At 42.3% G+C, this 13,184-nt stretch overlaps 2 protein-coding genes across 2 annotated transcripts in view; both read right to left on the bottom strand.

Moving 5' to 3' along the window:
- Window positions 1-5,590: 5,590 nt before the first annotated feature.
- Lrat (lecithin retinol acyltransferase (phosphatidylcholine--retinol O-acyltransferase)) lies at window positions 5,591-13,184 on the bottom strand (the record flags this gene model as incomplete). The annotated part of the gene is given in 2 exon segments (XM_005400870.2): window positions 5,591-7,693; window positions 12,364-13,184. Coding segments are annotated over 2 exon segments (690 nt in total). The 3' UTR covers window positions 5,591-7,540.
- Window positions 12,529-13,184, bottom strand: part of LOC102022072 (collagen alpha-1(I) chain-like) — a 2,730-nt gene continuing 2,074 nt past the window's right edge. Inside the window, exon 2 of the mRNA XM_013522883.1 lies at window positions 12,529-12,605. The gene's annotated coding sequence lies outside the window, so the exon portion shown is untranslated. The remainder of the gene's footprint in view (window positions 12,606-13,184) is intronic.

Genomic DNA, 13,184 nt, shown 5'->3' with positions numbered 1-13,184 from the left:
GGTTTTTCTCCGGTACCGGGAACCGAACTCACGACCTTGCGCTTGCCAGGCAGGCGCTTTTGCCGCTGAGCTAAATCCCCAGCCCCCATTCTTTAGAATTTATGAATGCCATGTAAGCTATGAGTGCTTGACTTTTAAAAACTCTTGAAAACACTTATAATTGTTTTAGGGACCAAGACAAGTGAACTCTAAGCAAAGCTCACCCACCCATTTCACACCAGCAGCCAGAGGTGTTTCAGAGTTCGCTCAGGCTGTTGAGCTGTGCCTCTCTCCGGCACTTCTAGAATCACCCTCCAAGTGACCCTGGCAGCAGGCTGAGTCTGAGGCCCCTGAGGCTGAAACATAGAATTTAACCCACCTTTGTGTAGAGGACTCCCATGGCAGAAGAATTTCCAGGATGCATCAGGAGAGGCATGGGAAGGATTTATTAGGCAGAGATTTAGGACACACTCAAGAATGGAGTATAGGTGCTCAGAGAAACGAGACACATTATAGTTTGGAACTGGAAACATTTGTTTTTCTCAAAGGGGTACAACTCCCGGGAAAATGTGACCCTCCTTTCAGAAAGGTATTGGCCCATTCCACAGGTATGGACATCTTTTTATGAGTAAGTTGAACATGCATTGGGTTTGCTCCATCTGCATCTTTGTCTTGGGATCAGGCTCCTACTCCTTACTTTCTCAAGGAAGGCAACTTATGGACTTTTAGTTTTCCTGAGGAATTTGGGCTGTGAGGGTCTGGTAGTGAAGGAGTCTAACTTTAACCAAGGATGCTGAAGTGCATGGCCTTGGGTAACTTTGGTTGGTTCCTGGGAGCTACAGTCTCATTCAAAGTACAATTTTTTTACTCAGAATTTCCTTGTCTTCTTTCCACTCATTCTTTGTTCCTCCCATGCCACCTCAACCCCACCCTGCAGAGGATGCGTGGGTGGTCTCGGTTTGTCCTGTTCCCCAACTCTGCTGCAAACATTCATGCCGGAGGTTAGGAGATGCCCAGGGGGCCCATGCCCAGCAGGGAGGCCTGTCCGTCTAGCCACAGATTGGATCGCCTGGCCTTCCCACAGGACCATGATGAATGATATCCCTGTCTTCCACCTTGATTTTGGACACATTTCCCACATTGTGGGCTAATTTCCTTTGTAGAGCTTCACCCTCTACACCTGACCATGGCTTCTCAACAGCATCAGCGAGGATTCCAGACCATTCTTTCTCCTCAAGGCTGACGTCTGTCGGGGAGTTTAGAACTCTAGGACAATATAGGCGGTTTCCCCTTACACAATGGTTAAGAAGATTTCTACTGAGTTAGACACATCACAAATGTGACTAATGCTTCTGAATTTGTAACCTCGCCTGCCATCGTAATAGGCCTGGAGGCCTTGAAGAGATTGCACCATTCCCCACTGGTGCAAAACAAGATGGTCCAGTTGCCACCCCTATGTCCTGGTCCCCAGTTCCTCATTGTAATTTGGAATGGGAATTGTCTGGGGGTCACCCTAGAGGGTAAGTCCCAGTACCAAGCTGTGCAGTTTAGGGAACTATGTGTGACCTGTGTGCATAGCAGTGTATGTTAGAAGGATGCACCTGTTATAGCTGTTACAGGCTTTTGTTTCTATCTTCACATTGGATGTGGCGCTACTTCCCAAAAGAAAGTTGCTTTGTAAACAGTTCATTACAGGACGTTCATAATGGTATTGGCTCAGAAACTGCTTATTGTCCTCACCAGCCAGCTACTGAGCATAACCGGGTGCAACTTGCACAGATGCTTAGTCAGCTTGGGTGACTTCAAATGTGTTTATTTCTCACTGTCCTGGAGGTTGGGAAGGACAAGATCAGGTTTTGTACAAATTCCATTCCTGATAGGGGCTCTCTGAGTGGCTTGAAGACAGCAGCCTTTGCACTGGAGGGAGGGAGGAAGGGAAGTAGGGAAAGAGGGAGAGAGGGAGGAAAGATTGGAGAATGGAGGAGAGGGAGGGAGAGAAGAAGGGAGGAAGAAAGAGAGACGGAGAGAGAAACACTGGTCTCTTTCTTTTCTGATTATGACTGTAATCTCATCAAGGGAACCACCTGCATGATGTCAGGGACATTAATTACTCTCAAAGGCCGCAACTCCAAAGGCCATCACAGTGAGAGTTAGGTATTGAACATAGGATTGGAGGGGAGGTAAACATTCAGCCCACAACAGACACTAAGAAAACTAAAACCAGGTATCAGTTTTGTCTCACTATTCAGGCTCCTGGGTCAGTGACTGTCTCCCTTGCACACCGCTCCCCTGGGGGAGAAAAGAAGATCTTAACCCTTAAGTCGTATGGAACTTAAAATCTATAGCCAAAGACTCACAGGTAGAACTATTAGAGTAATATGTTGCCTCCTCGTGTCAAACGACTATTGCCTAAATGTAGCAGCGTGAGTTTGGAAAGAAGTTAATGATTTTCTTCACTTGGTTGGTCACAAGTAGGACAGTGTGATGTCCAGCATTTGGAATAGAAATACCCAGCTTGAGTCTTACCTAGCATTACACAGGTGATTATAGGATCTTGAGCAAGACATTTAGCATGTTGAGCCTCCATTTTCCTGACTGTAAAATGAGAGTAACAGTTACTGTATTGGTTAAAATGTAAATGGGAAATTACTAAATCACTTATATTTATAGGTTCAGTATTTTCTTTGCATTAGGTGATAATTATTAAACTATTCTTAACTATATCAGGCAGAAGACAGATTCATACAAGTTTTAGTTTCAAACCTAGAAAACTATTTTCAGGAAGTAGTAAAGGAAGCTTGGAGAGGCAGTATTACTTAGGCTACCATGCTCAAAAAGTATATGTGATCTACTTTTATATATTTCAAATTCAGAGACAAGAGAGCACAATATGTAAAACTGGTTTATTCAACATGTATATGTATGAAATATATAATTAGTTTCGCTGACAAATGTAGGCAGGGTAAAGTTCTCTAATGAGATCACTCATATAAGACAGAGATTGGCTACCATTCCCCCTGGGCTTCTCATGCATAACAAAACTCTTTTGCCATTGCTATAACTTGTTGCAGGGAAGCATTTTGTGATATCTGGCATTAACAATATGGAAAGGAAAATGAAGAAAAGGAACCGTGTCTGTATTCTGAAATTTTGAAATAAATCCGTACTTGCTTGCCCTCAGAAGGAAACCTATCTAATGGAACAGAGATTAGGAGAATCCAATGCATACGTAGTCATCAAGTTAATTTACTTTTCAGCAAGCAGCTGTTTTTGCGGAAAGAAGCATGCAAGACCCTTCCCTAACATCCCACCAAGAGTTATTCCTGAGTCCAATGAAAGGATGTAGTCACCGTCTATCGGTACTTCTTCGATATGTCTGCTTTCTCCTTTCACAATTAGGGATCCTTATTTGAAAGACTGAGGATTTTAGCAAAATCTCTTAATTGGTTCTTTGACCCACCCTTGCCCTGAGCTCCCGTATCCTTCTAGTATACTTTTTGGGAGTCACTTTATTGCACCCCAATTCTCCACTGCCTGTTCACAAAGTCCAGATCACGTGGCCTACACACACCTGCACCACCTTGCCATTTCTCACGTCTCTGCTCACCAGCCTTGCTCCGCTCTGGCCCTTGAACCGCAGACATCTGCCTGCGTGTCCTCTGCAGCTTCCCGCTTTCTGTCAGCATGTAGCGGAGCACCTCGGGGCTCTGTGAGCTGTGCTATTTGTAGTTTCCATGCACTGCCCACACCATCTCCTCTGCATGGAACGTCCTGCCTCAAATCTGTCTCCTAGAAAATATACACCCACTGTTCAAGACAGTACAGAGTCTGTATAATTTTGGCCTCTTAGTTAAAAACTAACCATGCTCAATTCAGATGTTAGTTGCTGAAAGTGACAATACAGCTGTGTCTCTTAGGTCTTGCGCTTTAAGGGAGAGGTTCCCATGGCATACCTTTGCTCATCCCTAATGCCTGCCTAGCTCCTGACATGTAAACACTTGTATAACTCATCTTAGCCCAGCTCCTCCTTTCAGCATGCAAATGGAGCAAAGAATAAAGCAAGCAACGCCCCAGAGCTCAGACCCATCCTACCAGTTTGTCTAAGAAGAATGAGGGGGCCCGGAGGATACTCTGCCTTATCCCTCTGGCCAGACTGTCATCTCCAGGAGGAGCCCCGGGTAATCATGACTTTACAGGAAAAAGAAAACAGCCTGTTGCTAGACACAGGTGCAAGTCTCTCAGTCCTTCCTTTCAATCCTGGCCTTCCTTCCAGCCGTCACACCTCAGTGAAAGGAGTCACTGGTGAGGAGGTAATACGCTATTTTTCACAACCTTTAGGCTGTAACTACTTGTTAGATCTTTCTTGCATATCTCTGCCTTCCTGAGAAACCACTTTGAAGATACCACCATGTATTACAGCAGCCACTGATATTTTCCTACTAATCTGTCCATAACTCTGTAATGTTTGTATTGCTCCTATGCTATTTCGTAAATGAACGTATGTTTATTACTATGTGTTTCCTACAACAACCATTGAGAATAGTCAATGAATATTCAATTGGTCACTCATGTATTGCTCCATTTATTTTCTTTAGAAACCACTTTGAAGATACCAAAGTATAGTATAACAACCATTGATAATAACCTACCACTTTTGTCTGTAGCTCACTATTAGTCTATTTGTTTTCCTGAGAAACTATCTTGTAGATAATATGTAAAACAATAATCATTGATAATTTCCTATCACTTTGTCTGTTAATTTGTTAAGCCCTCCTATTACTATGTTATCCTTCTTTTGCTCTTTAAAATAATTTTTTAAAAAAGCATGCAACAAAAAGCTGATCAGACAGCACTTAGCTACCAGTGCAAGAGTTTCTTTCTTTCTTTCTTTCTTTTTTTTTTTTTATGAGTTTCAAGAGAAATACGGAGACACAAGAGATTTGAAGGACTCCGGGATGACGCTGACCTGATGAAGTCAGAGAAATTCATCAACTGCCTCATGTTGGGGGGCCCATTTCTGGCATGGGGTTTCTGCATAACTACAGTCAGGAAGGGGTGCTTCTTCCTACCTTGTTAAGCAACAACTAAACCTGCCCACAAGCAAATCCTCCATTTATCCCAAGAAGTTCAACAACTCCGGTGTTCAGGAAGTAAAACTTTCGTTCCTGCTCCCTCTTCCCACATCTACTTGAGCACATCAGTCAATGTGAGACCCATTTGTGCTATTTATTTCCAAGTTCCACACGAGCATCACTTCCTTCAAGCACCACACCTCTGGCTCTTCAGGTAGACTTATTTCTTCCCCTCTTTTCCTGTGGCACTGTATACACTCTACTATAGCTCGTCAAAAATAGTACCCATTCTAAAACATGGCGTTGCAACAAGTACGTGGCTAGCAAAGAGGAACCACTCCAATGAATGGAATCTTGCGTTAATGATATGGAATCAAGACTAATTTTGTTCACTATTACCCTAAGAATTTTCTTGACATGTAATGAGAATGAGATATCATCATCTTTGCACACAGACTTAATTTTGCAGTGTTCTGGAGAGTTTTTCTTTTTTTTTTCTGACAGCAATACTAAAGTTTAAAAAAGTGCAAAAGAGTCAATTATTTGTAAGAACATTATATTTTTAAGAAATGAATTTATTTGAACAATTGCTACAAGGAAAAGTGAAAAACTACTAACAGAATGGTTCTCTTTCCGTGTGTGTGTGTGTGTGTGTGTGTGTGTGTGTGCACATGCGCTAGCCCATGCACGTGTGCACACCCACACGCAGCACTACGGATTGAACTCTAGGCCTTCACACTGAGCTGTGCTCCCAATCTTTCTTTTTAATTTTTGAGACAGGATCTTGCTAAATCACTAAGCTTGCCCACCATTGGCTTGAACTTGAGTCCTCCTGCCTCAGCCTTCTAGAGCACAATGGTTCATTCTCAAAGTGGTTGCTTTTATAAATCCAGTATCGACTTCAGACAAATTCAGATGGCTGAAATAGCCCCACCGAACATCTATATTCTTTGGCATTGCCATTTAATGCTTTAGCTATTTAAAATATTTAAATAAATATGTAAGCTGAATAATTGAACACAAAGTTTAACTATTACACTGCAACCGAATTTGTTGTGATAAAACCTCAGTTAAACCAAAATCTGTTCTTTAAATTTGCTCTGATTGGATCACTGGCTGATGGACACCACCCTCTCCACACCACTCATGCGATTGTTTCATGATTCTGTTACTAAAATAGTTTCAATGCTCAAAATGCACACCTAGCTTGTGGGTTACTTTTTAGGATTTGGTAATTTTACACAAGTATCTGAAGGCTTGTTTTCACATCGCTGCCTCTCAACTCTTGTATCTGAACAGCCTCAGCGAAATCAACTTCCAAGCTTGGCAGTACTAACTCACCTGAAAACAGCAATGTCCTTCAGTCCTACTCACGTGGGTTCCATATATTACTGCAGTATCTATTCTCCTAAAGCCATAAGCTATATTTAAAAATGAAATGCAGAAAACAGACCAGAAAACAAATCTGAGGGCTTTAAGAAATTATACAGGACATTAGTAAAAACTTTAAACATAACCCTTGCAATGATACATATCTGCAGACAAAACAGAACAAAAAAGCAGACTGGATTTGTTTTTATATTCACAACACATGCTCTGTAATAACTGAATTAGAATAATAAAGCAATGCAGATCAAATGTAGTTTTTCTTTCAATCTCTGTGGATGTAGATATCTGCATATTTATTTGATACATCCATGTGCAGCAGATACTCAAAGTACTTCAATCCTATATCCATTTATTTCTCGGAGTGTTTTAGCCATAGTGACACATAAAAGGAAAAAATTAGCAAATGTCGGGCTTCTCTGTAAGTATATTGTTCAAATATAAATAGTGACCAGATATGTAATATTAGTCATTGCTACAGAAAAACACAAATTTCTATACTTTCTGATCAGTTACTTTTTCATTAAACCTTAACTTTGCCAATATTGGTTTCACATAATGAAAATACAACATTCTTGATTTACTGGGGAGTCCATGTGATATGTGAAAAAATAAATTGAGTTTTAGTGATTTTTGTGGCTAATTCAACATGCTTTCATCGAATAAGAAAAGTGCTTTCAGTGTAATAAATCAGTCCTTCAATAAATCAGAATAAACTTATGATAAAGTGAGTGATCTTCATAAGTCTTCCAAACTTCAAATGTAGGCCTAACAGAAGAATGAGCACAGGAGGAAAAAACCCACACAAATAAATCTCCTATGGCTATCATCTCACATGTGACTTTCTTGTATTGCTGAATTCTGTCACAAGCTGTTTCCAAGGGCTGAATAGCGTTGTACAAGGGACCTGTGGGAGAAGATTAGAGACCTTTTGTTCTTGGTCTTACATGGTAAGCACTTTATGTGATTCTTAATCACATCTTTATTCGGAACACAGTGGCACAGTTCACATTTTTCTTAATCACATTTATAGTGAGCTGTGCTCTATAAATATAAACATACTTGCGCACAGAACGCATACACATTGACACAGGAGTATGAAGTTAGCCAGACATCCATAAGCAGAATGGTATAAGGATTGCAGGAAAGGTAACGTATGATGCCAGTCCCATGCAGACTATAGACGCCAATCCCAAGACTGCTGAAGCAAGAACACTTCTCTGATCACGAATAATTATCTTCACGTATTCACAAAACTGGAAAACAAACGTTAAGAATATTAAGGAAGGTGATTGAATCTAAAAAGAACCACATATACCAAACAGTAAAACAGTTTTCTCAGCTGTTAGGATTTTCTGCCTGTTAGGAAAGCTAGACATTCTCTGCTCACAGCCCAGTTCCTTGCCTCTATGTCCCATAGTACCTGAAGTGCTGTTTTAGGTAACGAGGTCAATCATGGCAGTTACCTTTGTAAATACAGAATTTTACAGACAATTAAGGAATGTAAGTGCATAAAAGTTATTTAGGATTAAAGGCTAAAAACAACATGAAGGCCAGGTGTGGTGGCACGCACCTGGAATCCCAGCACTTAGGAGGCTGATGCAGGAGGATCCCTGTGAATTCAAGGCCAGCCTGAACTGCATAACGGACCGCTGTTTATTTAGCAAAAGATAAATAAATAAATAAATAATTAAATACCATTAAATTAACCATTCCAATAGCGTATTCTAAAATTACACATGAAAAGGTCTCTAACCCTGAACTACAAGAAAGGAATTTAGGCTATGATTATTGGTGAACTCAATTCTTCTAATTTACCATTCTAAAAATTGGAGATACCAATGATAACTGTTATGGTTTGTACTAAATGTCCCCTCAAAACCTCAGGCAGTCATGGGGTGGGCTTCTAGAGTTTCTGATTGACTCATTGTCCAATGATGGGATTATGGGTGTGAGTGCTACTCCCGCCCTGGGGAGGGCAGCCTGCATACAACATAAAGGAGGGAAAGAGGCTTGCTCTCTGCTGCTCCTCCCTTTTGCTCTTGTTGCTTTTGCTGTTTTCCACTGCCATGAACTGTTGCCCTCTGCCATGAGCCACCCTGCCTTGGAGCCTGCTGAGTATGGACTGAAACCTCCACACACTGTGAGCTAAATAAACCTTTTCTTCCTTAATTCGGGACATCAGGTATTTTGTCTCAGCAACAAGGGAAAAGTAACTAAGACAATACCTTTTGTATAATTCTCCAAATTTTAAAGGTATGGCATTGGTTTTGCTTTGTGGTCATATCCCATTCCTTGATTAAATTAATTAAATTCACCATCAATTTTGTGACATATAATTGGCTCCTGGAAATAAAGATAAGGTAAATATCTTTTACCCCTGACAAATGCATTCTTCTGATAAGTGTAATTTTTTCTAAGAAAAATAAATTTAGCTTGAAAGTGATAGGTCATGTTTGAGTGTCCTGGCTCCTTCTCTTTTGGCTCTGTGACCTCAACTGAATCACTTACCCTGCCCCGACCGCCCTCTTCTTCATGTGATCCTGAGGTGGTTGTGAAGATCAAGGGAGATCTTTTATGCAGAAGGCTACTTTGTAGTCCACATGCTACATAAACTTAAGGCCCTGCAATGCTTGTTATCACCGTTGTATGTGTTGACAGTTATCTCTACCTCAACTGTCTTCACGGCCAGAATTTCAAAGTCAATTACCATTTTTATATGAGTTTTTCTATTCATACTACATTTAAATAGCTTTTCTAGCACACTGAATTGTATGTGCTTTTAGCGTCTCTTACAGTTGCTCATACAGTACTGAGTAGTAGGTTTGCAAATTTCCTCTCCTCTCCTTTCTTTTCCTCTCCTCTTTCTCCTCCCCTCCCCACCTCTCCCCTCTCTTTTCCTTTGCTTTCTTTCTCTTTTTTTTAAGAGATGGGGTTTCACTATGTTGCCCAGGTTGCATAGTGGCCTTGAACTACTCAGTGGTCCTCCTGCCTCAGCTTCCCAAGCAGCTGGGAAGGTGTCTAAATTCTTATTAGACAGAATAAACAAACTCAGTATAGTTACGCGCCTCAGTGACAATGCAGTAAACAACCAACAAACATATACAATGATAATCCTAGAGGATTTTATCATTGGTGTAAATACGCTCTGCAACGGTGGTGCTCCCACAACGGTAGAATTGCCCAATAATGCATTTCTTATGGAATGCCATAAAGGATGCACGCCTTATTTTACCACACAGACTTGACTGCACGGTTACCTGCATTCATACTTTAACACACTATTTAAACAAGGCTGAAGCATCCTGTCAGTCATCCAAATGCGGCCTATTTATAGCACAAGCCTCTGATTTGTCTCTTTACACTAAACTAATAGGACACTGAGGAACAAGTACCCAGCCTTAAACCAGTAACTATCAAACTAAGTTTTCAGGTCAGCATGGAAAAGAACTTGGTACACAACGAAAGACATGTATCTATGCAAATGAGGAAGTTGTGCTGATATGGCTAGGCTTATTGTTATCTTTGCTCTAATAGTTTCATAATGAAGGGAAAGTAAGAATCATCGTGGACTTCTCTCTAAGAAAAAATTTCCTCAAGGAGCTTCTCTTTCTAACTAATGTCCCTTCCGCCTTCACTTGGCCATCTGCCTAGGAGGCATTTCTAGAGATGGGAAAGTTCCCGGTGTCTCCTGAGCACTGACCCCCGCAACAGAAAATAAAGGGATTTGAACTCTTTTTGGCAACAAAAAAGCAGTATGAGCAAAGCCAGAAAAAAAATCATAGTAGCAAAAAAGCACAAAAATAGCCATTGTATCTAAATGGATTAGTAATTTATAAAATACTAATGTTCAACAATATAAAAATCCCTTAAATTTTATCATTTCTAAACCTGTAAAGAGAGAGAGAGGGAGAGAGAACATTATGGCAAAGAATAAAAGGTTCTTTTCCAAATCCTTCTCAAACTAATCGTGATGTTTTCCTGGAGGAAAGACTTTGAGAGGCTTTGTAAATTTTAGGATGACAGTAGCTGTTGATATGGAGACCCTGGCAGTCAGATCAGATCAAATACTGCACTTCCTTATGCTTCTAAAAAGTAGAAACTGGTCCTCCTCCAGGATTCATGACGCACTTCTCCCAGGACTTGTTCCAAAACACCGTTCTTACAATTAGAAAATTTGGGACGGAGACTTCCCCACTCAGGACATCTAGTGTGGGTCCAATTTGTTCGTTAGACCGTTCAAAGTGAAAACAAAAACGCAGTTTCTCAAGAGGTGCTGTGCTGAAATAGTAATTAAAACACTTCACTGATGTAAAACCCAACAAGGTTTCCACACACGCAAAACCACTTTAGCTAGTTATTAATGCAGATTAAATATTTTACAACCTTTAAAAAGCATTTGTAGTATTTTTTGGTAGAAAGATATAATACAGTGCTACATGCATTTCATTATGGGGTAACTCCTAATTACTGAAGAGAAAAACTGTTTTCCACAGAGAAATAATTTGCCTGGTGCTTAAATAAATCTGACCTGTTTCCTTTTGTCCACTTTTGAAGGCAGTGTTTGTAAATGTGGGAAAGTTCCTTTCTAAACAGCCGTGGGCTGGGGCTATAATTCCTGAATCATTGTACAATGCTCTAACTGTATTTTAATTTTGCTTGGAAAAGAATTTATAGATTGAGTCTATTTTGCCTCTATAAAAATCTACACGAAGTTTCATATACCAATAAATAAAAGTATAATACTTTCATGTTCTGCCGTGGAGGATGAAGAGTTTCTCATATGGGTCAAAAAATATGAGTCAAAATGTCCAGCAAGGGCTCGGGATATAGCTCAGTGGCACAGCACCTGCCTGGCAAGCGCAAGGTCATGAGTTTGATTCCTGGTACCAAACAAACAAACAAACAAATAAAAGATGTCCAGCAATTAAAATCGAAGATGTAGACCATGGTTCTATGGACTCACGATTTTTGTCCAAAAGCTATCTAAACATGAAGAGCAACACTAAAGCTCACCCTGTGATTATGCTGGTTTCCATTATGAAACATGAATATTAACACTGCTTACTTTAACTACATTGAAAGTTGTGAACACATCCAATTGCAAATGGAGTTGCAAGCTTAAAAGGTTAATTTTTTTTAAATTAAGAGGTTTCAAAAGAAAAGAACACTCTTTTTTTCCTCTTTGGACTTGTAGTTCATTTAAGAACCTTAAATTTTAATACTTTCTTTTTAAAGAACTAATACATATTACCTTCCAACTGTTAAGGGCTCTTCTTGAAAATCAATCGCTTTGGTCTCTGGGGACCTTGAAATCTATCTACCTCTGGGGGAAAGGGCAAAGGATGCTTCACAATGAAGTTACTAAGGGATGAAAGCCAACCTAGAAAAGAACTCCAATACCAAGGTAAAGGCCTCTACAGCACACACGGGAAGAAGGGATCTACCAAAGCCCTCTGCTATAGAGAATTCTGATAGTTTATATTAACAAAGGGAATTCACTCTGTGCAGCTTACAGGGGGAGAAAGCGGCACACTTTAAAAAAAATTGGTAAAGACTAAATAAAAACAGCGGGCACCTTCTTTCTAATTGCAAGTGCACTGCCCCAGACTTCCTGCCCTTTGTCATTTGCACTAGTGGTGTGTGGAGATCCTGATGACTTCTGCAGCAGCAACTGGGCAGCTCTGGAATCACTGGAAGCCACCCAGCCGGGCCACACCCTTTCGCTGCGCATTTCGTGGAACCCTGTGAAGTACATCCCCATTTACTTGCCTACCTGGCTTCCCTTAGCTACACCAGAACTTCTGAGAATTGCATGCAGTGGTGTGGAAGGTGTCCGAGAGGAAAGCCCCGCTCCCAGGAAACGCATCAGGGGCGGGAGGGGGTGTCCCCGCCGAGCCCACTGCCCCGGGACCACGCGTGGTACCTTGTCGGCCTGGGGGCTGACTGCAGTGCCGTATCTGCAGTAGGTCACGAAGTGCTCACAATTGTTCCACAGCAGGCTGTAGGGGCACAAGCCCAGCCGCTCCTCCGCCCTCCGCGCCACCTCCTCATTGAGGAGCGCCTTCTTTTGCAGGGACTGGTCCAGGTGGTTCACCAGGACGTCGGCTCCGTAGGCAAAATCCTCCACCGTGTCCACGCGGATGCTGGCCACCTTGACGATGACGCCTAAGAGGAGACGCTTGTTGGAGACCACTTTCCGGGTGCGCTTCTCGTCTGTGGTCAGGGCCAGCAGAATGTCAGGCATTAGGTGGGCGACGCGGTTGTTGCCCAGGTAGATGCCATAGTGGGTCAGGTGGGTCCGGGGCACCTCCAGCACGTCTCCGCGGAGGAAAGAATTGACCTCATAGAATCGCTTGCTTCCTTCGTCTTCGCCCGGAGCGCCCGGACTGAAAAGCTTTAAATTGGAGAAGAGCAGCTTCTCTAGCAGTAAGGACACCGCCTCCAGCACCGGGTTCTTCATCCTGCGGGGAAGAGCGAGCTCCGAGCGGTGCCGCTGCGCTGTCCGGAGCCCGGCTGCGAGCAGAGCTCGCCTTTCAGCGGAGCGCGCCGCTTCTCACGTGCAGGCCAGAGCCCGCACCGCGGGGTACGGAGACTGCGGAGCAGGGAAGAGGGCAGGAAAGGAGCGAGGCTGGGGACCTGGGAAGGAGTAGGAGCCGCAGGCGGCTGCCGCGGGCACCGAGGGCAGCGCTCGCGGGGGCCGCTCTGAGCGCACCCAAGAGCAGTGCGCGGCGCTCCGGGCTGCTC

Source organism: Chinchilla lanigera, unplaced genomic scaffold (assembly GCF_000276665.1).
Source record: "Chinchilla lanigera isolate Chin_1 unplaced genomic scaffold, ChiLan1.0 scaffold00070, whole genome shotgun sequence".
NCBI classification, from domain to species: domain Eukaryota; kingdom Metazoa; phylum Chordata; class Mammalia; order Rodentia; family Chinchillidae; genus Chinchilla; species Chinchilla lanigera.
Note: the sequence above shows the minus strand (reverse complement) of the source record. Positions and strands in the feature narration are given on the sequence as shown.